Source organism: Mustela erminea, chromosome 5, assembly GCF_009829155.1.
Source record: "Mustela erminea isolate mMusErm1 chromosome 5, mMusErm1.Pri, whole genome shotgun sequence".
Classification (NCBI taxonomy): Eukaryota; Metazoa; Chordata; class Mammalia; order Carnivora; family Mustelidae; genus Mustela; species Mustela erminea.
Window position 1 is genome coordinate 99432574 of NC_045618.1, and position 26596 is coordinate 99459169.

Below are 26596 nucleotides of genomic sequence, written 5' to 3' on the forward strand. Positions count from 1 at the left end.
CACTTAAGTTATTTTGTAATATACCACAAATGCCAGGGTCTAGGGTTCTAAAATTCTTAAATATTAAGGATTAATTCTAAAAGTTGATCTCTGTCAAAACTGACAACTAAATGGAAAACTTTTTTTCCTCTTACATATGAAGAAACTAAACATCAGTTTCAAAATGACTTAACAAGAGAACAAAATTTCTTTGTCTCTATTTTTGTTTTTACCTTTTGACCCTCTTCACCTATTTCTCTACCCACAGAACCCCAATTCTGGCAACCAGCGGCTGTTCTCTGTACCTATAAGTTTGTTTGTTTGTTTGTTTTTAATTCCCCATATAAGAAACCATACATATTTGTCTTTCTCTGTTTGGCACAATGTGCTTGAGGTCCATCTATGTTGTCGCAAAGAGCAAGATTTCATTATTTTTTATGGCTGAGTAATAGTCCATTGTGTATATGTGTGTGTGTGTGTGTGTGCATGCATATATGTACATACACACACACAATAATTTCTTTATCCCTTCATTCATCAGTGGACACTTCAGTTGTTCTTAGACTGTTTCTGTATCTTAGGTATTATACGTAATGCTATAATGAACATAGGGGTGCACGCATCTTTTTGAGCTAGTCCTTTCATTTTCTTCATATCAATACCCAGAAGTGGAATTGCTACATCATGTAGTAATTTTATTTTTAATTTTTTCCATACTGTTTTCCACAGTGGTCTTACCAATTTATATTCTCACCAATTTACAGAGGAATGCAAAAGGATTCCTTTTTCTCTATGTCCTAGCCAGTACTTGTTCCTTCTCTTTTTGATAATGGCCATTCTAACAGGTATGAGGTTATATGTATTTGGTTTTGATTTGTATTTTTTGATGCTTAATGATGTTGAGCATCTTGTTATGTGTCTGTTGGACATTTGCATGTCTTCTGTAGAAAAAGTTCTATTCAGATCCTCTGCCCATTTTTAAATTGGATTGTTTAAGGGTTTTTTTGTATTTAGTTGTGTCAATTCTTTATATATTTTGGATGTTAACCCTTTATCATATATATGATAATTCTTTACATACATATGCACGCACATACCCACATTTCTGAAAATAGGCAGAAAGTTCTTCTAGGAATACTTAGTTCAATCTATAATCCCAAGGTAGTGATGATGATGGTGGTGATTAACATTTATGAGTTTACTATGTGCCAAGCAATGATCTCAGCACTTTACATGTCGTAGCTCCCTTAATCTTTACAACAATCCGATTAATAGGTACTACTAGTAGTTTACATTTTATAGATGAAGAGTTGGGAGATTTAGTAATTTCCCAGGGTCACACAGCTTTTGTTTCAGATCTTCACACCAAATAAATTTTTCTTTAAATCGAATTATGTCTAGACCCCTTTGCTATGAATTTGAAGGTTGTCTGTAATCTGGCCCTATCCAATTTAAGTATCTGTAAATTCCATTGCTATGAGTTATAGTCTTAGACAGTTAAGAACCTAGGATTTTGTAGATAGGATGCATGTAATGAAGGGAGCTGAAAACTGGGTGCTTAGAAACTTATTCCAATTTCAAAAATACGTGATGAGTCCCTGTATGTATTTCCTCCTATGTATGTTCAGTTTTTTAAAATGTTGCAAGGATCCTTTATGTGAATAATTTAACTTATTTCTAGGGGATAAGTCATTTTATTCCTGTGCTCCATAAGTAAAATCCTTTCTTTGATTTCCTTTCTCACTCTGCAAACAGATCTTTGCCTTGGAGTATTCTTAAGAATAAAATTCTCTTTGATTTGGTCACATAATCAGAAAGATGAGCTATAAGTCTTTCTGAGACATAAATCTTTCTGAGACATTTAATGACATTCATATATGTCATTAAAATGAGCATCTTTCATTCCAGTGTGCCCCTGTTTCAGATATTTGAAAATTGAGAGGTATCAGTACATTTCTTGGTGTTTTGAGATGATTAGCTGAATAAACTGCTATTTTATTCAACAGGCGGGTTTTCAGAAAAGACATATGAATGGAGCTCAGAGGAGGAGGAGCCGGTGAAGAAGGCAGGACCAGTGCAAGTCCTTATCGTCAAAGATGACCATTCCTTTGAGTTAGATGAAACTGCACTAAATCGGATCCTTCTCTCGGAGGCTGTCAGGGACAAGGAGGTTGTTGCTGTATCTGTTGCTGGAGCATTTAGAAAAGGAAAATCATTCCTGATGGACTTCATGTTGAGATACATGTACAACCAGGTACATAAAAATGCTTTACAGTTTTCTTGTTTCTGTGTTTGTGTCACTTTGTGTTTTTATTTAGTAGTCTCAGGATTCCCACTTCCGTTTTCACATACACTGTGCTAGAGCCGTTCCAGCTTCAGTGCTCTGGACACTAAACTCCATGGACCACTTTCCCACATTTCCCTTGGAATAGAACTTATTTTTTTTATTCTTTTAGAATGAGATGCATCATAGTGATAGGATTATAAACTTTACATGTTAGAGTGTTTAAAATGTATCAAATAACTTTTATCCTAACTTTTTTATTATAATCATTTTCTCCCCAACATTTATTATGACAAATTTCAAGCATACAGCAAAGTTAAAAGAATTTTACAGTGAAGACCTAGGTATCTGCTGCCTAGATTTTACCATTATCATTCATATTCTTGCTTTATCACCTGTGTCTCCAGCTACTGTTCTCTCTTTACACCCATCACTGCATCTGATTTTTTAAATTCATTTCAAAGCAAATTGCTGACTTTGGCACACTTCCTCACAGATATTTCAATCTGTATCATTATCATTTATTTCCATGCTTAGTTGGTTTCTTTTGTTGTAAAATTTACATTACAGTTACATGCACAAATCTTAGGTGTACATTTGCTTATTATTTTTTGAAATTTTATATGCCTACATGGGCCCAGCTTCTAGCAAGTATATCTTGCTGTTACCCCAGAAAATTCTTTCCTATCTTTTTCCACTTGATTCTTATCATACCCCACCCCCAAAGGCAACCAACAGTGTCATAACATTTGAGACAACAATGTGGCACAGAACTGAGTCTTTAAGGGATCTAGGATGAACCAAAAGCAGGAAGATAACAGAGTCAAGGAACAGAAGGTTGGAATGGAGAGCATCCCAATATATTTTCTACCCTTTTACCCATAGCAATTCAGTTGCGAATATGGATGTGGAGGCAGAATGGACACACTACCCAAAGAAACTTTGTGTTATGTATTTATACCATAATTATTTATTTGGGATTGCTCTTTCAAGTTAGAGTATTTTTGAATAGTTTTGTAAAGTTAACTTCAATATTTTCTATCTCTAGCTTCAGTTCAAACAAATCAAGACTAGAACTGCCAAAATATTTTAGGCTTTGAAACCAAACAGAACTCTTGGCATTCTCTGTTTCTAGCATATCAATGTTAGTATGCTACTTAACACGGTTGGGAAAATTAAGTGAACAAAATTAGTCTCCATTCTTTGGGATTATACAGTTTTAGGCATATTCATAGTTTTAACTGTGAAATAAGCATTAAAATTAAATGCTCAATAACACTTGTCATGTTGCTTGTGTTAAAGAGCACTTGCCAGATTAAAGTGTAACAGATTTCTTATGTTTTTGTTTTTCTGCAACACTACTAGGTTTCTCTCCTCTTGCTGTTCACTCCCTCTTTCCCCAATACCAAAGCGTTTGTATGTATTATGACTGTGTATATCCTGACATAATATCCTCTCACCTATCTTTATATCTTTGTTTCTAGAACGCCCTTCCCAGGTTTGCTCTCCTGGGAAATTCCCAAGCATCCTTCAAATTTTAGCACAAACACCACCTCTCTATTAAGTCTTACGTGACCAAGAGTTAGTTATTTCTTTTCCTATGCTTTTATTTATGCCTAATGCCTAATATACATGGCAACATACTGGTTTGTTAGCATGTCTGCCTGTCTTTTCTTTCTTTCTTTCTTTCTTTTTTTTTAAGGTTGTGAGCTTTCTCTGGTCTGGAATGATATCTTTGTATTCCCAGAACCTAAAATAAAATGTAGCAGATAGTGCTTCTCTGTAAAAATATCTTAGATAGAGTAATTGAATCATACAGTAGATGTGAATATATGGTTTCCTTTTGACTATAGTTGGAGAGAGATATGAACCAGAATTGATGTGTCAAAAAAACGATACCACATATCCAGTTCCATATCACAGACTTTTTTAATTTATAGGAATCAGTCGACTGGGTTGGAGATTACAATGAACCACTGACTGGTTTTTCATGGAGAGGTGGGTCTGAACGGGAGACCACAGGAATCCAAATATGGAGTGAAATCTTCCTTATCAATAAACCTGATGGCAAGAAGGTATGATGCAAACTTCGTAAAGAAAATTGAGTTTCACTTGCAAGAGTTATCACTTTCCAGGATCCTCAAAAATGATCTTTTGAGATCCAATTTTGGCTATTTGACATGAAAATTTAAAGGGAAGTGGGTAACATCCTATTGCGCATTCATCTTTTCCTTTCTATTGATCAAGGTGGCAAAATCACAGGGACAATAGAACAGCAGATCAGCAAACTAATGTCTATACTTTGTTTCAGTACTGTTTCTGTTATGTCGGATTATCAGTAAAAACTAATCATTATAGTATTCAGCTAGTTAATATTATTAGTTTCTGTGGCACTCATGGCATATATAGAAAATTACCTTTGAAGTATTCATTGATAATGGTTTGCTTTAGTTCTTATGGTGTTAAATTTGTAGTAACCCTAATACTGCCCCTGTTCTATAAAATATCAGTGACGTTCTCTACTTGCCTGTAGGTCGCAGTGCTATTGATGGATACTCAGGGAACTTTTGATAGTCAGTCAACTCTGAGAGATTCAGCCACAGTATTTGCACTTAGCACAATGATCAGCTCGATACAGGTATGGAATAAAATAAATCCATTTGGATGGCTGTTTCTTTAACCAAAATTTATGAATATATGTGTTCCTACATACATGTGGTAGTAAGACAAACAACAGAAATGGTAATATGTTATTTGCCTCAATTAGCTTACAAGTTCTTAGGATTTCTATAAGAGTAGAATTGTTTTGGTTACTGTTACCTAATTTCTGTTCAATTTCCAAACAGTCTATAGTCAGAAAAGTTTGTATTATCTTATTGATAATTTTTTCCTGTTTAAAGCCTACAATAAACTCAATAATATTAAGTTTTATAATGTATGCAGATAGATACATTGAAACTACCTATCGTAAGTTACATTTACTGAAACAAGAATTTTAAAGGCATTTTTTTTACATAGCCAGTATAAACATTTCTAAGTATAAAAACATATGCTTTCCCAGTTTTTTTTCTTTTCTAGAGAGAGAGAGAGTGCATGCATGTGATGTGGGAGCGGGGGTTGCTTAGGAGGGGAAGGCAGGGGAAGAGGGAAAGAAAGAATCCCAAGTAGTGTCCACCAGTGTGGAGCCTGATGCGAGGCTCAGTCTCAGGACTCTGAGCTCATGACCTGAGGCAAAATCAAGGGTCAGATGCTTAACCAACTAAGCTACCCAGGTGGGGTTTTTTAGTTTTGTTTTTGTTTTTAGATGCTAGCCCAAATTTTTAAAACACTTATTATACATTTAGATAAGTAAATGTCTTACAAAAATTTTTATCTTTGTGGTACTGGGTGACTCAGTCAGTTGAGCCTCCCCGTCTTGATTTTGGCTCAGGTTATGATCTCAGGGTCCTGACATCAAGCCCCGTGTTGGGCTCTATGCTTAGTGCAGGGTCTGCTTGGGATTCTTTCTCTCCCTCTTCCTCTGCCTGTCCCTCTGCTCCTGTGCCAAATAAATAAATACATAAAATCTTTAAAAAAATTTTTTTTATCTTCCCTTCCTTTTTTCTTTCTTTGTCTTTTTAAAGTATTGCTTTTGAGGTTATTGTAGGCTTTACAGATTGTCCTGCAAGTCCTTGGAGAGTTTTACTCTAGTCATAGAACTTAGAACATGAAAGATTTTAAGAGAGTTTTTAGATATTTTCTATTCATTAGAAAGAGCAGGAAGAAATAGTGGCCAAGAAACAGATGGTTAAAGAGAGGTGAGATAGTTTAAAAGGTAGGGAAGGCAAAGTGGTTGGGATAAATAAGTCAAGGCTGGAATTATAAGTGAGCAGAGAAAGATTTCTTCATAATCAGCAGTATAAGCAAGCCTATTAAAATAGGATTGACTTTGCCTTTTTAATATTTATTATTTATATTTTATCTGAAGACATTGAATGTTTTCACTGAAAAATCTAAGTCCCTAGTAATGACTTTTTATTAATTAGAAATAATCTGTTATTTAAATAAGTACACAAAGTATGTTCTTTTTGTCAATACATAAACATATAAGCATCCTTAGCTTTTTTGAAGTTAGCCCTCAAAAAAATAAAGAATGTCATCTTAGTGCTGTGATCTGTTCATGAATTCATGAAGCAGTAATGCATATGTATAAAAATATGAGCCTTATATTTGAAACCTAACTTCAGTATGAGAGAACTATCCATTAGGCTTAACTAAATTAATTAATTGTGAAAAGGTCAACATAATTTTTAAGGCAAAATTTTATGTATGGGTTATTCAGATCTAGATTGCTTTTATTCTAGTATGCTTGTAAGAATGATTATTTTATTGACTGCTTAGTCCCCAGAGAGGTAGCTTTGATATTTCTAGAACAATTTTATGATCATTGTACTTTGTCTATTGTCTTTCAAGCTTTATTACTTTCTCAAGGTCTTATAAATACCATTATATAAGAATACACTTCAGAGAGTTTGATTTTGTGAACATTGATATTTATAAAAATAAAAAATGACAAAGTAAGTCCTTTGGAGGATGCTAATTATTTTCTCATTTTAACTTTATTTTTTAAGGTATATAACTTATCCCAGAATGTCCAGGAGGATGATCTTCAGCACCTCCAGGTAACAATATGTATACTCTTTTTTTTTTTTTTTTTAACATATCTGGTCATCTTTTGAGGATATATAGATTTTGTTGGGCCTTATTCTACTTGGAAAACTGAATTCAGAAATATTTAGAAACATAAGCAAATAGAAGTTGTCCTATTTCCAGGTTTCTTGTTTCAGCCTCGTATGGTTATGTTCTTTCTAATTCAGTTTTCAAATTTCTTTGTTACTCTAAAGCTACTTGCTGTTGGCCCTATATATGTGACTATATATGGCAGATTAGAGAAAAGACTCCTTGATTTAAAAATGACCCAAAATGTGTAGATGACCCAGTTATAAAATAAATAACTCATGGAGGTAAAAAGTACATTTATCCCCCATATTTTACAGATGAGGTAATTTGGCTGAAAATAGTAAATGATTTGCCTAAACTCATGTGGCTAATTAGTGATAGAGTGGGACTAGAGATCTGGGTATCTCATGGGCTCAGTGCTCCTTCCACTCTCGAGCAGCATTTAAATCTCAAATCAGTAAAAGATGAGATATTTCCTTAAGGTAGTTCACAGCTCTCTGCTGTCTTTCAGTGCATGTTATATGGTTACAGAGCAAAACCTATTGTTTCTCTGACATTTTCCCTCTGCATATTTTATAGAAAATTTTGCTTTAAATATATATTCTGTCTTGGCAATAAGGGCCATGTACAAATTTAATAGACAACAAAGGATAATAAAGCAGGGTAACCTGTGATGTTGAAAATCACATTTGGGAGTTCATATCCAGCACTATTCCCAAATACATTTCTAGTATATCACATTACATTTATGACAAATAGGCCATATGCTGAATAATTGTTTCTTATGATAAGTATGATTTATGCTTTAGGCCTGTGTCATAACCTAGCTAATTATTTTCCAAGCTAATGGTATGACAGTGTTCAATACCAGCTTAGGGATTTCTTAAGAAGGCTGATTTTGGATTTTGATATTGAGTAAGTCATCTTTTTCTGAGAGCATTTAAAATTTTTCCTGTAAATGACAACACCTCAGCCTCCTCAGAAAAGATTGTGAATTCCAGTTACATTAGTAGATCATTCTAATGTGAGTGTCTAATCTCTGGACCAGCTGCCTTTTAGCTATGATATTCCAGACTTTCATTGAATCACTCTAATCAGATAATTAGTAATTACCCTTGGCTTCCTAGATCCTTCTGCAAGAGAGGCAGGGTGGTGCTGTGGGAGCTATCCTAAATGGGCAAGGGGTGGGAGTCCTCTGTATCAGTTCCGCCCCAGCTCTGAGAAACTGCCGTGGCTTGTTATTCTTGTGAATGAAGACTAACCAGCTGGGGAAACCCACTGGGCTGGGCTGGATGAAATGGTCATCAGAGGTCTAATCACAGTCACCCCCTCAGGTCTTTGTTCTCTAAAACCTTACATTTCTGGCAACACAAAAACTGATATGGTTCCTCTCAACTGGGAGCAATTGGAAAGGAGAGAATGTGGTATATCTGATTATATTTTTAAGCCATGTGCCTTTATGCACATGTAGTAATGCAGTCCATGGTGCCATTAAATTTCCTCAGGCAACAACTTCTGTAAATCTGTCCAACATAGTTTATGGCTCTCTGGTCTGATCTGTGCAAGTTCTGCTTTGAAAGGTTATTTACCCTGTTACTTTCTGCCCCATCCTCCTATAAAAAACTGTCCTACATCTTGATATAAAGGTATTAGCCTGAAGTGGAAACTTTATTTTTAACATGTACTTTATGTCCTTAATTTTTTATTTAAAAATTACCATAGTTCTGTTAGTGGTGGGGGTATGGGGTGACTGGGTAATGGCCATTGAGGAGGGCACGTGATATAATGAGTACTGGGTGTTATATAAGACTGATGAATCACTGACCTCTACCTCTGAAACTAATAATACATTATATGTTAATTAATTGAATTTAAATTTAAAAATTTCTGTAGTTCTGCTTTACCTAATACTTAGTTCCTTAAAATGACTATTGTAACCTTAATAGTAGAGTATTATGTCTCAGTGAGGGAGAAAAAAGAGTGGAAGAAAGCACAGAAGTAGAACTTTGCTGATACTGAAGTTTTTCTCTGTGGTGTTTGTGTGTGTGTGTGATTTTCCGTCTAGCTTTTCACTGAGTATGGCAGACTGGCAATGGAGGAAATATTCCTGAAACCATTTCAGGTGAGTGGAGTGTAAAATGATGGTAAATTCTTATTAAATTTTCTGAAGAGCATAAATGTATATTAATTAATTGGGAGGGTCACATTTCTTCCTTTTTTATTTCATACTTTGATAACTTTGTTAATGCTATTTGATGCCAAGTAGGAGATTAAAATAAGGAAATAAAAAATTAACAAACTTTTTTTTTTAAATGGGAAGATGAAAAGATGAACTAGATATTTTGGTTTCTACAAGAGTATCATCTGTTCTCCCCTAAATCCAACCCTAGAGATGTCACAAAAACAAAAAATTTAAAAAATTGATGAATTTGTCAAGCATTAAAGTTAAAAACAAACAAGATTCCTGGGAAAATAGAAGGGGTTACAAGATGCAGCAAAAGCTAAATGAGTACCAGAGACAGGATACTGGGTGGGGGCGAGTTTTTTTAAGGTGTTTTTTTCTTTCTTCCTTCCTTTTCCTTCTTTCTATCTCTCTCTCTCTTTCCTTCTTCCATTCTTTCTTCCTTTCTCTCTCTCTCTCTTTCTTTCTGTTTTATTTATTTAAGTAATCTCTGTACCCCATGTGGGACTCAAACTTGTGACCCCAACAGAATCCCGTGCTCCTCCGACTGAGCCAGCTAGGCACCCCACTTTTTTCTTTCTTATACATTGACCTGTGTGAACAACACTTGGGGTTGCACTGGGGGTCAGAATAGCAACAAGCTCAGACTCTGCTTGGAACAGCAGGATAATGTCAGGGCAATATCTGAGCTTGTAGTGAGTGGTATAAGCAGGTTATTTTGCGACTAATGCCCCCTTTGCTCCAGCCTTCTTTATAGATCAAGAACCAGGAGATTATAATGAAGTCAAAGAGCCTTAAAAACCTGGAGGAGGTACAGATTTAAACACCAATGACTGCTCACCTGAAGCACGATGGCTTCAGCATAGGCTTATCAGAGGGGCTCAAGCTAAGTCTTAGACTAAATAAAACATGGAAGGGAGGAAGGAAGGGATGGAAGGAGAAAAAGCACCTCTGAAGAGCTTGCCCACACCCAGTATCCTGTGTCTGGTACTCATTTGCTTTTGCTGTGTCTTATAACTGTTCTGGTAAGTGACGTTGAGAATGGAGGAGGCTAAGCATGTGTAGGGGCAGGTGGTATATGGCAGATCTCTGTACCATCATTTCAGTTTTATTGTAAACCTAGAACTCCCCTAGGAAAATAAAGTCTTAAAACAAAACCATTCAAAAATGTTAAACTGCATTAAGAGAAAATAGGAAAAGGACATAAAGACAATTCACAGAAAGGAAACCTGAATGGCTAATGCTTTTTGAAAGGATGTCAAGTCTCATTGATAATCAGATTAAAAATTAAAACAGTAGGGGTGCCTGGGTGGCTCAGTGGGTTAAAGCCTCTGCCTTCGGCTCAGGTCATGATCCCAGGGTCCTGGGATTGAGCCCCACATTGGGCTCTCTGTTCTGCGGAGAACCTGCTTCCTCCTCTCTCTCTCTGCCTGCCTCTCTGCCTACTTGTGATCTCTGTCTGTCAAATAAATAAATAAATTTAATTAAATTTAAATTTTTTTAAAAAAAATTAAAACAATAAGATACCATTTTACACTCATAGGCAAAAAGTTGAACATGGGGATAATACCAAATGATAACTAGGATTTGTGTAAAGAGGAGCACTTGGGCCCTGTTGGTGAAGGTGCAGATTGGAGGAGTTATTCTGTGAAGCCGGGGAAATGTATAAGGACAACCAGTGCAGCACTGATAGAGTAGTAGTAGCAGGGAGTGGATAGCAACATAGGTGAAAAGAACATTCTGGAATATTTTGCAACATCCAAAGGCAGTGAACCCATTGTTATGGAGTAAGCATGAATAGAGTGTTAAAATCATACAAATTAAGTAAGAACGAAGTTTGAGATTTGTAACACAGTATTAGTTATGATTACTTAGAATGCTCTACATACACAAAAATAACACACACTAGAGTAAGTTTGTTTGAGAGCAGACAGTTGAATGGAAGTGGGGATCTGGAAACATAGGATAAAGCAAGAAAGGGGCCTTTGCATGGAGAGATGATGGTGTGCTTTCAGTGAAGGAATGTTGGTCTTTCCCTGAGGTCTAGGGAAGGGGGTGGAAAGAAGAGTCCAAGTAGAATAAAACCAGTCCCTGCTTACAATCTTCTTGTGGGCTTACAATACCTATTAGACTCTGTTACCTTTATTTTTTCTAAAGGTTTTATTTATTTATTTGACAGAGAGAGGAGAGCACAAGCAGGGCGAGCAGCAGAGGGAGAGAGAGAAAGCAGGCTCTCTGCTGAACAGGGAGCCCTATTCGGGGGCTTGGTCCCAGCCCCTCAGATCATGACCTGGGCCCAAGGCAGCCACTTAACCAACAGAGCCACACAGGGGCCCCGAGATTGTTACCTTTAAAAGATAATAATTAGTCAGGTTGAAAGTTGAAGTATTATATAGTAATTGGGCTATTAGCTTTGATTTTTCTCTTCTCTAAACTTGTTACTCTCCAGATCCATTGGGATTGACTGGGAACTCTGTTGTAAATTCTAGAAAGAATTTTTAAATCTTACCAGCAAAAGTTACTGCCTCTTACACTTTGCCAGATACATTAATATGAAAAGCGAGTAACCTATGCTTTGATTAGAGAGAGAGAGAGAAAGAGAGAGGCGGGGAGGGAGACACAGGGAGAGGTACCGCTTTTGGTCAAAAAAAAAAAAAAAAGAATTGAGAACAAACAATAGGAAAAAAAACTTTAGAAGATTATCATTTGTTGGCAAACTGGTGGCATTTTGAAATGTCAATGAAAAAATTTTTGATTGAATGAGGAGTCAACAATGACTCCTAAACAAGTTGGCACTTGTAAATCAAAGTATCTGAAATTGAAATGTGAATGTCATTAAGCAGCAAAAGTGGCTTCCAAAGATATTTAGTAATATTTAAAATGCAAGCAACCAAATAAAAAAAACAAAAAATACTACACATCATGAAATTAAAAGATAATATGCTAATGTATTCAGATCTCAGAATGTTTAAGATATCACCAAATAATCCACATGTTTTATTTATTGAATTTTTAAAAGACTTTATTTATTTATTTGACAGAGAGAGAGAGTGGAGAGAGGGAACACAAGCAGGGGGAGTGAGAGAGGGAGAAGCAGGCTCCCTGCTGAGCAGGGAACCCCATGCAGGGCTCAATGCAGGGCTCCATCCCAGGACCCTGGGATCGTGACCTGAACCAAAGGCAGACGCTTAACGAGTGAGCCACCCAGGCACCCCCACGTTTTTTAAAACATCATTAAGACCAATGTTAAAGAATTTACTACCTGCAAAATAATTCACATTTAAATTAGAAAAAATCTCAAGAGAAAAAGTTCAAATATAGCTTTTAAAACGAAGTTCAATTAATTCATCAAGCTATTTTTAGAGGTCACCACTTCCAACCTTTTCCTCTGTCTCAGAAGGGAGCAGCTTGATTTATTTGGATAAAAGTGTGGATAAATTTTAAACATTGCCTGAGACACTAAGATGGGAGGTAATGAAATTTAAAAAATAATAATTTGTACTCAAAACTAAATTTAACAAGTTTAAAATAGAAGAATTCTTACCTCTGAAACAGTGAAATTGTAAATAATGAACAAGATCTACCACAGGCAAAAAAAGGTAAAGGCAATTAGCAAATGAAGTGAATCGCTAATTAACAGATTAATTTGATTCATCAATCAAAGCCAATTTATATCAAACAAACAAAATATCTGTTGTATTTTTAAATTGTTTTTATGGAGGGCACAGATTGCATGGAGCACTGGGTGTTATATGCAAACAATGAATCATGGAACGCTACATCAAAAACCAGTGATGTACTACTATATGGTGACTAACATAACACAATAAAAATAAATATAATAATAAAATTGTTTCTAAGAAGAGAACTAAAAGAGCCGTTAATTTAATTTTTTTCTTTTTCATTTTTTTTTTTTCTCGCCTTCTGGTAAAATATTTTTTGAACTGTTGAGAAGTGAATTCAGTTTTAAAGCAGTATTGAAGTGTAAAGTTTAGCCAGTGGTGTGCTGATAAATGTTTACAACTGGCTGGCAAGGAGGGAGGAGGGTTCTGATTCAAAGCATTTACTGATTTCTGAGGTACAAATACTTTTACCATGACTGATATCAAGCTGCCCACGTGATGTCAACTGACTCGTGAAATTCCTCCGACTTTAGCAACTGCTCCTTGTGAGCCCATAAGAACCAGCTCTCCAGTATTTAGCACATGCAGGAAGTAGAACCCATCATCACAAGACCTAACACTTGAGGACTGAATTGGCCAGTGGGCACACCCTGGCAGAGGGCAACTATGGGAGGGGAGCTTCTGGGAGCAGAGAAATGGGATGCCATTTCTATGTACATTTGTATGTACAAGGGCTTAGTGACTTAAGGTTTACCTGCAATAGGAAGATAAGAAGGATTAAACCCTAAAAAACATTCCTGCACACAAACTTTAATTCTCTTCTCTTAGAAGCTTTATTTTGTCCTCAGCACATGTTTTAGGTCTACTTACCTTTATTCTCTGCTCTTCCACCTCCTTAGTGATAAGTACTTCACCTTCTGGATTAGTTAATTCATCCCAATTTTCTCCCATAGCATTTTTATGAACCATTTTCATATGCTTAAAGGCCCTCCAGCACCTAGGTCTTAGAAATAGATTTGACTCACCACACCCACACCCACAAATGATAAGTATGTGAGGTGACGGATATGTTAGCTAACCTATTGTGGTAATCATTTCACAATATATATCTATGTCACATTATCATGTTATAGACCTTAAACATACACAGTGTTGTATGTCAATTACATTTCAGTAAAGCTAGAGGGGAAACAGATTAGAATCCTCTTTGTGAGATAAAATGAAACTCAACTTTTCATGTTTCTTTTGGTAGAGATGTAATTATTAGTGAGCAGATTAGTCCATGCCAGCGTTATGGTTAAACTGAAATTGGTGGAAAATAATGTAGAGGAGGCATATAATAATGTATTGTTGTATTAGGACAAACCTACTGTTTCTCACAATTTCTCATTCAGATTGGGCCTACATGTGGAAAATTGGGAATTATTTTACTATCGTTTAGTTACTTACACTTAAGCACCCTTTGTTCCGATGATTTAAAAATGTTCATCTATAAAATAGTTCTTTCATAGTGATTTCAGCCACTTTAAAGCAAAATGATTTTGGTCAAATATCTATGATGACTGTAACCACCTAGCCCTACCATGAAATATGGGACTTCACTGAGAAAAATGAAAGGCTGTTTGCCTGGTCAGGCTGTAAATTAAAGGAGAAGATAGGATGGTAGGGCTGAGAAAAAGGACAGCTGTCTGAGAAAGCTACCTTATCCTATGTTCTGCTGAGAGAGTAATTTAGCTGATCTGAAAGCTGTAAGAATAAGAATAAATATTGATCCGGCATGTAGAAGCAGGTCAGTGGTATACAGCAGGATTTTCCCAATGTCCATATTTAGGTATCTGAAACGTCTAGAAGGCCTGTATAACAAGAACAATTTATTGAGCATTTATTTGTGCCAGGCAATGTGCTAAGTATTTTTCTTATGTTATTCAAATGACACTCACTGTAGGTATATAAAAATAAATAATGTTCCTTTTTTACTCTTTCTCTTTTTTAACTGATAAGGAAACACTGAGGCACAGCGTAGTTGAGGAACTTGTCCCTAGTCACAGAGCTGCTCTTCAACCTATGTTGATAGGTCGGCCACAGGTTCAATACCCCAGCACTCCACCACCCTTCAGTGCCTCTCTTCCTCCCCCTAATCCTAGGCTTCCTCTTCCTCTTCCTCAGCTGTGTCTTGTAGTCTTAGATTTGAATGTGCACATCTCATCTCACTAAATTATAAATACCTTAAGAACAGGAATTTTGTAGTTTACATTTTTTAGTCGAGTACACCGAACTTCATACAGCAGATGTTCAATTACTGTTTACTAATGATGCTGTCATATACCTATTTGGAATTGTATATAGTTCACATACAGGTAAATCCATTGGACTCAAATTGAAAGACCTGGATTCAAGGTCTGGTAGAGCTATTACATATTCATTCTAGTATTACCCCTTTACATTTTTAAGATAAAATCCATAAACAGTATTAAGTCACAAATTGTTGTGAGAGGGTCCAAAATATTTGTACTGGGCATGACCCCTTCTTGAACTGCAGAAACACAATCATGAAATTCTCTTTCAGTGGATAAGGGTAGAGAGTTTCTGAATTGAAAGTATGAGTTGTTAGGGGCACCTGAGGTGGTTCATTTGGTTAAGCATCTGACTCTTGATCTCAGCTCAGGTCTTGAGATCTTAGGGTCATGAGTTCAAGCCCTGCATTGGGCTCCCCACTGAATGTGGAGCCTACTTAATTAAAAAAAAAAAAGTGTGGGGTGGTAATACAAAACTAACGTATCATTAGTTAAGACTAACAGAAAAATGTTAGATGTTTTCAGGTAGCCATAGTGATTGTATATGGTACCTAGTACACAGTCTGAAGATGCTTTGAGTAGTTAGACAAGGATGCAACTGCTCTGAGGCAAGAGGATAAGCCTTGGCTAACTGGCTCAGGGGATTGGCCATAAAAGGCAATGAGTCACTGATGTGTGCATGTTGTAATTTAGTACCTGCTTTGGCCTCATTTTTTTATATATGTAAAAAAGAAAGATTTATATAATTTGGAAGGTACTAATCTGGACTCTCATAGATTCTTCTCCAACTTTTCTGCTTATGTCCTTTGTGATTTTTGTTCAAAGGGATTCTTCAGTCTCCTCTCTCTTTTTAAAGATTTTATTTGTGAGAGAAGAACGCACAAGTAGGGGAGTGGCAGGCAGAAGGAGAAGCAAACCTTCCCACTGAGCAAGGAGCCCAATGTAGGACTCAATTCTAGCACCCTGGGATCATGACCCGAGATGAAGGCAGTCTCTTTTTGAGTCATACGCACTGTAGGTATTTTTAGCCAATAAAGGACGTTGGTTTTTCAAGTGGATTTTTTCTTGCTGTATTTATAGGTGTCCCTATGGATAGGGTCCTGATTCTTAGAGAATAGAGGATATTTTGTTCTTCTTTTTATCTGGAGGACCATAAATTTGTTTTGATTTCTACTTTTTTAACTATTCAAGGCCCTCTGAAAAGTCAGCTATATATTGGAGATTTTTAAATTGACGATTTCTCATTCAAGCTTTTTTTTTTTTTTCTGATTCCTGTATTTTATGCTTGAGCCCATTAGAAAAGAGAAGACAAGGTTTTTACTTTAGCTATTTAGATACCCAGAGGATTGTTTGAAAATTTCCTGAAGTCTATTTGTAATGTTTCCTATGATTGATCTTTATTTTGTTTACAATTTTGAATCTTTGACCAATTATTCTCTAAGAGAAAGTCTTCTGAAATGGCCTCATATGATGGTTTGTCTATTTTTCTTGCCCTCTAAAGGCTATTAAATGTTTTAATTTTTCATGGTTGTTGTTGTTGTTGTTGTTATTATTATTTTGAAGAGCTGGGTTGTTTGAATGTTCTCTTGGTCTTTTTTTACCCTATTGATTTTAATAATTTTTTTTCTCTATCTGAGGGATAACAATTAAGTAAACTAGTTGGAAAGGACTAATAGTTCAGGTCAGTAAATAGTTAACAAATCCTGAATTATGCAACAAATTTCTGTCTTCTTGGGTTAGAGAAATTTCTTGAAACTCAACTCTAGATCAGAGTTTAAATTCAACTTCTATAGTGCCTTCTGGTCTAGCAGTTTGATGTTGTTTGGGAGAACGTGGCCAGTCCCTTTCTGCAAAAAGTCCTGCAGAAATCATTCAGGAGGTCAGGGGAAGGAGCAGGAGGGATTGAAGGGATAAAGTGAAGAGAAAACTGAAAGAGGTACAAGGAGGTAAGAGAATCAAATTGGAGTCAACTTTTGTTTTGAGGTCTCAGTTTACTAATTAAAGAGGCTAACTAATGAGTGTTTGATATTTTATTTTTATCTCTTAATTTTTATAGAGCTCCCCTTAACTGTATTAGTTATTTATTTTGACATTGTACAAAGATCACCATAATGACCACTGTCACTCTGAATTTTTTTGAAAAGTTCATTTATTCTTCTAAGTGCAATAGCTAGGATTATAGTGCCATACAAATAGAAACCAAGCATTTTTCTGGGAGGAGGGTCCAGCTTTGATATATACAAGCCTGCAAAATTTGGTCAAAAGTGTGTGCTTTGAAAAGCAACTTGGTTCCTTAGGCCAGCAGAGGTCAGGATAGTGCTGTATAATCAATAATCTAATAGTCATTGATCCTGTGTTCTGGACTAAACACAGTGACTCACAGATTGACAAGACTGAGTGTCCCCTTAAAAGTTTTGTAGGGCTCCCAAGGCTAAGTTTGACTAATGAGTTTTGTGTAAATTTGCTGCCAGTTTAACAGACCTCCAATCATTAGTCTTTGGGGCATCTTGATTGGTCTGGAGATTTACTAAGTTTATGCATCTATCTGTTCTTTCTGGACCACTTCCCCATATATTCAGTGACATGAAACAATTCAAGACAAAGAAAAAATACACGAGGCAAGACTTTATATGAATTACCAAGCAAATGAAAGCAAAGCAAGGAGCAAAAGCATAAAGAGATAATAGCAAAAATATTTACTGAATGGTATACCTCCAAACCCGAAGTTCTAATAACCTTATACAAAAATTGGGTCTAATTACTTATCAAATGAGTACTCTTTCAAAACTAAAGGTTGAATTGCCCTATACAAAGACTTAAAAACCAATGACCTTATATGAAGACCTATTGGGTCTTTATAACAAAAACCCTAGGATAAATGAATCAGTGACAAGAGCTCAATGAAACAAATCAGAACTTAAATCAGATAATTGTTGAGACATTCACCTGGAAGTAAATTTGAAGGACAAATGGAATTTTGGAACAAGGGACAAGAAGAATTCACCTGTTAGTCTGAGGGTCAAAGGGACTGCTGCCAAATGAGGGGCATCCAGAACTGTCAAAGGATGAGACCGCCACTCAAAATCTGATACAAAAACCAAAGCTGAATTTATTGCTTTATTAAGTATAAGAGATATGTTGGTGAGTCTTAGCCTTGCTGAGCAGAGCAAACTAACAATTATATGTAGGGTTTAGGAATTTGTTTTGAAGTTACATGGTTTACAGAGGCAAGAACAGGTTGATGTCAGGTTTTTTTTTTTTTTTAAGATTTTTTTTATTTCTTGGACAGAGAGAGAGATCACAAGTACGCAGAGAGGCAGGCAGAGAGAGAGAGAGGAGGAAGTAGGCTCCCTGCTGAGCAGAGAGCCCGATGCAGGGCTCGATCCCAGCACTCTGGGATCATGACCTGAGCTGAAGGCAGAGGCTAACCCTCTGAGCCACCCAGGTGCCCCTGATGTCAGTTTTAAAATTTTTGTTGCTGTGGAATACAACAACAACGTTTGTTTTTTGTTGGCTACGGAGGGGAGAAATGGATTGACATCAGCCTTAGTGAATCTTCTGGAGTGAGTCTTTCACTACTTAGCTGACTTTTAAAGTATGAATCTGTCACACATGGGTAGACATTCAATGGGCTATTGATTGAAGTGAGTTGTACTTAGATGGCTTTAAAACAAGTTCTAAACTGTGTGCAGTTGTTTTCTGAAACTGAAATTAGAACTGAAATTGATTAAGTGGTTAAAAACCAGTTCAGTCATTTACTTGCTACAAGGCTGTAGAACAGTTAGTCTGTTACTGAGAGCTTGGGAGTTTTTTTTCACATATTTGTAATGGATGTGGTCATACATTTAGCATTATGTTGCTAATAACATAATGTTATGTTGCATTATTTCATATAAGTTTTTATTCTGGCACAATTAACACATGTATTTATATATTCTGTGTATATATAATATTAATAGCCATTAATATGTTATATTAATATGCCGTAATTTGAGTAGCCATTTTCCTGTTGTTGAGCATTTGGATTTTTTCTGTTTTTCACTCTCACTCATAGTAGTGCTATAACACTCCTTTTGAATAACTTCCTGAAGGATATAGCCCCCAAAGGGAAGTTAACAAGGGTTATAATTTTCTGATGATTAAAAAACTATATGTGATCACTGGTGGGATATGGACAGCATGGATCCCATCATTTGCCACATTTGCAGACTGGGATTAATTCGTTAAAGAAGTATTTGTGACTTGAAATATTTTCATCTGAGCAAATTAGGGTAATTTATATTTTTGATTTTTATCTCTTCCCGTATGTATGAACAAATCAAGATTCAGCATTGTGGAAAAACTGATGACTTTGACATATGGACTGAGATTCATAGAATTCTGTGCATTTTTAATATAAAGTAGACAAATTATCTTGGGAGGGGATGGGGACAGTAGGTGTGCCATAGCTGGTTTATACCAGTTCATGAGAACTAATTAGTAAATGTTTGGGAATTATATAAGCCAACTATTAAATTGCTAGTAGCTTGGATCAGCGATGGTGGGCATATTTATACCACAGAAATGGTCAAATGCTACAAAATCAAGGCATTTTGTTCTTCTGGGAGAGCCAGTTTACCAGCACATCTCTGGATGGGAGCGTTAGGCAAGGAACTTGGGAATTTGATACTGTAGATAGATGGATAGATAGAATATAGATTAATGATTTTAGAAGATAAGACTTGATATTTGATCCTATGCTACATATGGTCCTTTTTTTTTTTTTTTTTTTTTTGAAAACAGCTTTATTAAGATTTTAACCACGGGAAACTATGTGAAAGGCTAAGGACTTTTTTTCTCAGTTTATTTTATTTTATTTATTTTATTATTTTTTTATTTCTTTTCAGCGTAACAGTATTCATTGTTTTTGCACCACACCCTGTGCTCCATGCAATCTGTGCCCTCTCTAATACCCACCACCTGGTTCCCCCAACCTCCCACCCCCCGCCCCTTCAAAACCCTCAGATTGTTTTTCAGAGTCCATAGTCTCTCATGGTTTACCTCCCCTTCCAATTTTCCCTCAACTCCCTTCTCCTCTCCATCTCATATGGTCCTTATTATACCAACTTAGGAAGATGCCCAGTGAAAAAGACCAACCAAATTCCCCATGAAAAATGCAAAATACAGCCAAATCCACATACTTGGTTTCATTTATCTTGGTTCGTGAACCTCTATTTTGCAAAAATTACTTCTTAGCTAAGCTCTGTTTTCAAAAATATGTTATTTTGAAACATTTAGGTAGAAATGTTCTGAATACAAATTATTATGTTTCATTTTGACATAAATGGGCCTCTGTTAAAGACAGCAGACTGTTTAATATAGTGGATAAAGGCATTTTATTTTTTTTAAGACTTTATTTTTAAGTAATGTCTATACCCGAAGTGGGGCTCAAACTCACAGCCCCCCAATTTTAGGAGTCACATGCTGTTCCAACTAGCCAGCCAGGTGCCCTAGTGGTATTTTGAAACTCTCCTCTCCATAAGAATCACTCCTTTCCCCACAAAAATGCACAAATACCCACCACACACACACACAGTAAACAAAAGTAAAATAAAATAAAAAAATTTAAAAATCCATGATGCAAACCAAGAAGTGCCGCCTGGCTTCGGGAGAGAAGCTGTGAGCCAAGGATTTTATTTTCAGCAAAACTGACTTTCAAATAGAAAGTCACAACTGCTACAATAGGTCACAAACTTATCAACACATAAGAATGCAAAGAATATTGTTTTTATGAGCCCTTAATGAGAAAGCTACTGGTGAATGAACTTTAGATAAGCAAAGATGTTATAATTTCACCAAAGGACTGATAATCAGAAACTCTGTGCCTCCTGATAGAAGAGCACTCCGCCAAAAAATTATGACCTGAGATCAAGGCTCTGTACCCAGCTGCCAATTTACAGGAAATCCAGAGGACAGAGAGCATGCTGAACTGCTTGTGAATATGCAGTCAGCAAGGTCCAGGTTATGGGAATTTTTACAGGTCAAAGTCCTAGGTTCTTTAGTAGATAAACTGTAAGGGGAAAGAAGAAATGGAGGAAGAACCCAGAGATTAAAAGAGAATTAAGAGTGGGGCGCCTGGGTGGCTCAGTGGGTTAAAGCCTCTGCCTTCAGCTCAGGTCATGATCTCAGAGTCCTGGGATCGAGCCCTGCATCAGGCTCTCTGCTCAGCGGGGAGCCTGCTTCCTCCTCTCTCTCTCTCTGCCAGCCTCTCTGCTTACTTGTGATCTCTGTCTGTCAAATAAATAAATAAAATCTTAAAAAAAAGAGAGAGAGAGAGAGAGAGAGAATTAAGAGAGAAAAAAAGAGAATTAAGAGACATATCAGCAAAAGGGCCTGGGTGGTTCCGTCAGTTGGGTGTCTGACTTTGACTTGGGTCAAGATTTCAGGGTCCTGGGTTTGAGCCCCACATTGGGCTCCCTGCTCAGTGCTCAGTCTGCTTCTCTCCCCCCTTGTGCTCTCACTCTCAAATAAATAAACAAAATCTTTTAAAAAATCAACACATTTTAATAAGCAAGAATAAAATATTCAGTTAGAAGCTCAGAAGGTATAAAACTTTTAGAAAGATCATTTAAAGATCGCTAATTTCATAAAAACTACTGATTTTTTTCCCTCCAAGTCCTACTTTTCTTCCAAAACTAAAATTTGCAGTATGTCTTAAGCATATCAAAGCATGCCTTTAGGGGCGCCAGGGTGGCGCAGTCAGTTAAGTGCTCAACTCTTGGTTTCAGCTCAGGTGGTGATCTCAGGGTCCTGAGATTAAGCCCCACGTCTGGCTCCATGCTCAGCACAGAGCCTACTTGGGAATCTCTCTCCTCTTCCTCTGCCCCTCCCACTCATGCTCTCTCTCTCTCTCACTCTTTCACTCTCTCTAAAGTAAATAAATGTTTAAAAAATAAAAAGCATGCTTTTGTCAGAGCCCAGGTTGTAAACTACAACGCATGTGTGATGTTCCTGTTGAGCCGTGCCGCAGGGGTTTTGAGATCGCCCGGGTTTAAATGCTAGCTGTGCCATCTCTCTGTGCCTTTGGCCAAGTCACTTAATGTCAGGTGGTGGGGCTTTTTAGATTATCTCTTCTGAAAAGAATCATAAATTATAACCTATCTCTTGGCTGTTGCAGGAATGCGTGAAATATCATGTGTGTAATTCCTGGCATTGTGGTTGGCATATAATAAGCTGTTCAAGGAAAGCGGCTGTTACTTTGGTTTCAAAAGGTCGGGGGTGAGGCCCAAGAATTCTATACTTTTTAAAAGTCTTCCAAACGATTCTGATGATTATTCTAATTTTGGAAACACAGTCCTTGATAAAATCCAGTCTGGATGTGAACAAATATTCAGCTTCAAGGATGTTTATCAGTGCATTCTTAGAATAATAGAAAAACTGAAAAACATCTAGTAATGGCAAAATAAACTATGGTCTATCCATTAGCTAAAATATGTGACCATTAAAATAAAACTCCCATAGCCAACACAGCACTAACTCTGTGTAGGCACCTTCCAGAGAGGCCTTATGCATGTCTCGGTAGTCCTGTGAGGTGGGTTCTATTAGCATCATACTTAATGGATGAGGAAACTAAAAATGTACATGGCATTACAAATAAGTTATGAAACAGAAACATTTCTGAACTATCAATAATAATTGTTTGTGATAAAGAATGTGGCCTTGTTAGAGGACAGACAGAAATAACTTTCTAATAGATTATTTCAAAATCATCATGCAATGAAGTGATCAAATCATTTGCAGCCAAACAGTAGGGAAAAAAAAACTATTACAAAGGTATGTTAGTTGTTGTTTTTTTTTTTCTGGATTTGTGTTTGTGTGTTTGTGTATTTGTCAGCTTTTAAAAAAATTTGTAATTGGTTATTTCTCTCATTCTAAATAAATATTCCCTTTGAAGCTCAATTGTGTATTCATTTTCCTATTGAGCCCTCCCCCCAACGGATTGTATAAGCTTTGGGCCCCACTAAACCTGGATTCTTACCCATCCATACCATGTATATATACACTGAGAGCCCCTGAGGAAGAGAATGGGACAACTGTAATAGAGGAAAAATACTTAAAGGGATGATAAAACTCTCCTCAAATAAAACTCGAGTCTTCATAAAAAGCTGTCCCCAAATTGCCAAGATGAATGCATGCCACCAAGAGATGAGAGACAGAGGTGCCCTCAAACTGGCTGAATGGCTGTGTGTGTGAATACAGTCAGTTTTGGGGCAGCTTTCTGTTTTTACTTAGTGGGAACAGGAAGATTGGTTCCTAGGGAATAGATTGCTCAGAAACTTTCAAAGGTTTTATGTTTGCTTTCACAATTCCACAGTGTGGTGTAGAACACTATTCAAATGATAATAATACATTTAATTGGTTTCAGTATAAAGCTCAGGGAGGCCATTAAAAGTCCCCTCATCAATCCTTTCTTCTTATTGTTTCTTAGAGTCTGATATTTCTTGTTCGGGACTGGAGCTTTCCATACGAATTTTCATATGGAGCTGAAGGTGGCTCCAAATTCTTGGAAAAACGCCTCAAGGTTGGTTAGATATTAAGGTGCATGAAATTTCACCAGTAGTAATCTAGAATTACTTTTGTTGAATGATTTGCAGAATGGATACTTATTAGATACAATCTTATTTGACCCTTCTATTGTCTCTACAAAGATTGATATTTAATACATACTTTCAGAGTTATAGCTTTAAATATTATCAATAATTATGACACAGGTAATTCTTGTGTAGATAATCTACAAAACACCGACTTATTCCAAGATAAATCTTTTAATTAGAATAATTAAATCCATTCAAGACTGACAGTACAAATATCTGGATTCATGTTTTAGTAGAGGTTTAAAAGTCAATTTAACAGAAAATATCTCATTTTGAAATTCCCAAAGTCAGTCTTAGAACATTTTGCTAATGGTTCACAGAAAGTGAAATTAGAGGATTCTCCATTTTCAGTGTCAGGATAGTTCAATATTGAATGAATTGTTTACATTGGACAGATACCACAACAAGTAACTATTAAGAAAAAAGTTTTAATCAAGATTAAATAAGGTTTCATGATAGTCAGGATCTCTTATCTTGTCTTTTTAGGTTTATAATTATTTTTAAGTAGTTGTACTATTAACTGTCAAATACATTTGAAAAAACAGGGACAGTTTAGCTTATAAATACCCAACTATTCAGATGCCTTTCTAGAATCTAAATGTATACCTACCAGGTGACAAGAGGCTGTCTTGAGTATCTCCTGAAAAGAAGGTAGGAATATCTTATGATCTATTCATGTTTCTTATGAGTACTTCAAATTAAAATTGGAATTTTAAGAACTAGCTAGAATAAAACCCCACTAATTTGTACTAAAAAGTGGGAAGGCCCATCTGAGTTAGCATAAGGGTAAACATTTGTTAATTCTAATAATAATGCCATAGGTATGCTATATTTAGATATGGCCGTTTACCCAAGACTTTATTTTTTCTTTAGTATCAGCCCTGTCATGTCATTTTTATCACTGTGGGACCAGACAACTGTAGCAAATAGATGTCACAGAATTCTCTTGGAATTCAATTATGATGAAAGTAGTTTAAACTTTAGAATGATTTACTGCAGGTCTCAGGGAACCAGCACGAAGAACTACAGAATGTTCGAAAACACATCCATTCCTGTTTCACCAAAATTTCCTGTTTTCTGCTACCTCATCCTGGCTTAAAAGTAGCTACCAATCCAAACTTTGATGGAAAACTGAAAGGTTTGTCTTTTAATGAGTATGTTTACATTACTTATCCTGCTTATAAAATTGTCATTTTTTCTATTGGGCTTATAGCTGCTCATTTGGATTATCCACTTATGTGAGGCTGATGGCTGAAAATTGTCGAGAGAACTGGGAATCCTGGGCTGGTACTAGAACTCCTCCTTGGTGAACTATGGGATCTATGGGTACTTAATATACACACGGAGAAAACGGGCAAGATCCTGTTTTCACCTGGGAGGCAGTGACTCTCCCCTCTTCACCGAGGTTCCTGCTCACTTCTGTGCATTGAGAAATGCTCCTTAAAGTCTTCCTGTTAAATTTTCCTTATTTACATTAGAGGAGAAAAGTAGATGTCTATATTATCTGAATGCTTTAAATTATATAATTATTGTTATAAGTTATATAATTAGAGATCAAAAGAAACATTGCATAGTTCTGAATTCAAGCTCTTTAAAAATGTTACTGAAGAATTTAATTATAAATTATTAAAAGCTTCACTAAAAATGAAATCCTCTTCTGAATGAGGACCCATTTCTGAAAAACCCAAAAGCCCTAGAATGTTCTTGAGACAGTGTATGATGATAGTAGTTGCTTGCCTAACAGAGGCATTACTAACATTTTAAGATTCCAAAGCAACTCAACTTTTTAGAAAAAGGGGTGGGATGGGGTGGGGTGGACGTAGGGGTCTGAGGAAATACAAGTATTTCCTAATAAATAATCACTGGGTCTTTAGATATTTGCTTTGTGATTAATACAAAGTAGTACAAAGACATTTCTGACTTTTATACTTATAAGCCTGGCATTGAATATACATGCCACTGAGCTTAGACATTTATTTACTGTGGCCTTTCTGCCCTGTGCCAGGGTTGGTGAGAGAGTGACGCTGCAAGCTTTTCAGCAGAACTCTTCTCAAAGGACTTTAAAATTCCTCTTAAGAAAGGACAACATAATATGTGTCCACCTTAATGGAACTGGCGAGTTTGAAAAGCAAACCTATTCCCCACCACCCCCCACCACTGCCCCGTGTCCATGGCATTTATACTCAAGATACCTTCCATTTAACTATGACAGTATCATAAATAGAATCCCACATTTCTCAGTCATTAGCATTATTTCTGTACATGTTTTAAATTATCTTTATATAACAGAACAGATAGCAGTAAGTACACATTAATGCAAGAACTGCAGGGTTCTGTCATTTCACTATCACTTATGAAATTCAGTCCTCCGAAGAGCACAGACTTCTTGAAACTGTATCGTTACCTAATGCCTTCATTTGAATAAATGATGTAAAGAGAGGGCTCCCACAAGGCCCCTCTTTCTTCTCTGGAGTTGGGGAGTCATAAACAGGCAGGGGAGGGGCAGGCTTTCAACAAGAGCCCTTTATTGGGACAGAAGAGTACTCTGGCTTGTTCCATTCTTGTGGTATTCAGCGACAGTTCTTAAATTAACTGATACATGGTGGAGGGAAAGAGCTGAGGGAGAGAGTTTAAGACAAATCACAGAGATAAAGAACTTCATCTTTTAATAGATTTGTTTCCCATCAAATTTTACTCACATGTCTACACATATATTAACCCACACAGTTGCTCTATAGGCATCCCAAAATTATCAGTTTACCAAAGTGGCTAGCCTGAGAGAAAAAGAAATGAAAAGCAGCTTCAGGTGCCCATCAAAGATGCATTTTGATGAGGCTTCATAGGACTCCTGCTGAATTTATGTGTGCCAAAGTGTTCATCTC

General features: G+C 36.3%; 1 protein-coding gene across 2 annotated transcripts in view; it reads left to right on the plus strand.

Annotated features, from left to right (window-relative positions):
* The window catches only part of ATL1 (atlastin GTPase 1), a 67176-nt gene that overhangs the window by 27273 nt on the left and 13307 nt on the right, over positions 1–26596 (plus strand). For both annotated transcript variants that reach the window (XM_032344185.1, XM_032344186.1), the window contains exons 2-8: positions 1986–2233; positions 4204–4338; positions 4797–4901; positions 6874–6924; positions 9048–9104; positions 23549–23641; positions 24714–24852. In XM_032344185.1, the coding sequence (XP_032200076.1) occupies positions 1986–2233; positions 4204–4338; positions 4797–4901; positions 6874–6924; positions 9048–9104; positions 23549–23641; positions 24714–24852 (828 nt within the window). The remainder of the gene's footprint in view (positions 1–1985; positions 2234–4203; positions 4339–4796; positions 4902–6873; positions 6925–9047; positions 9105–23548; positions 23642–24713; positions 24853–26596) is intronic.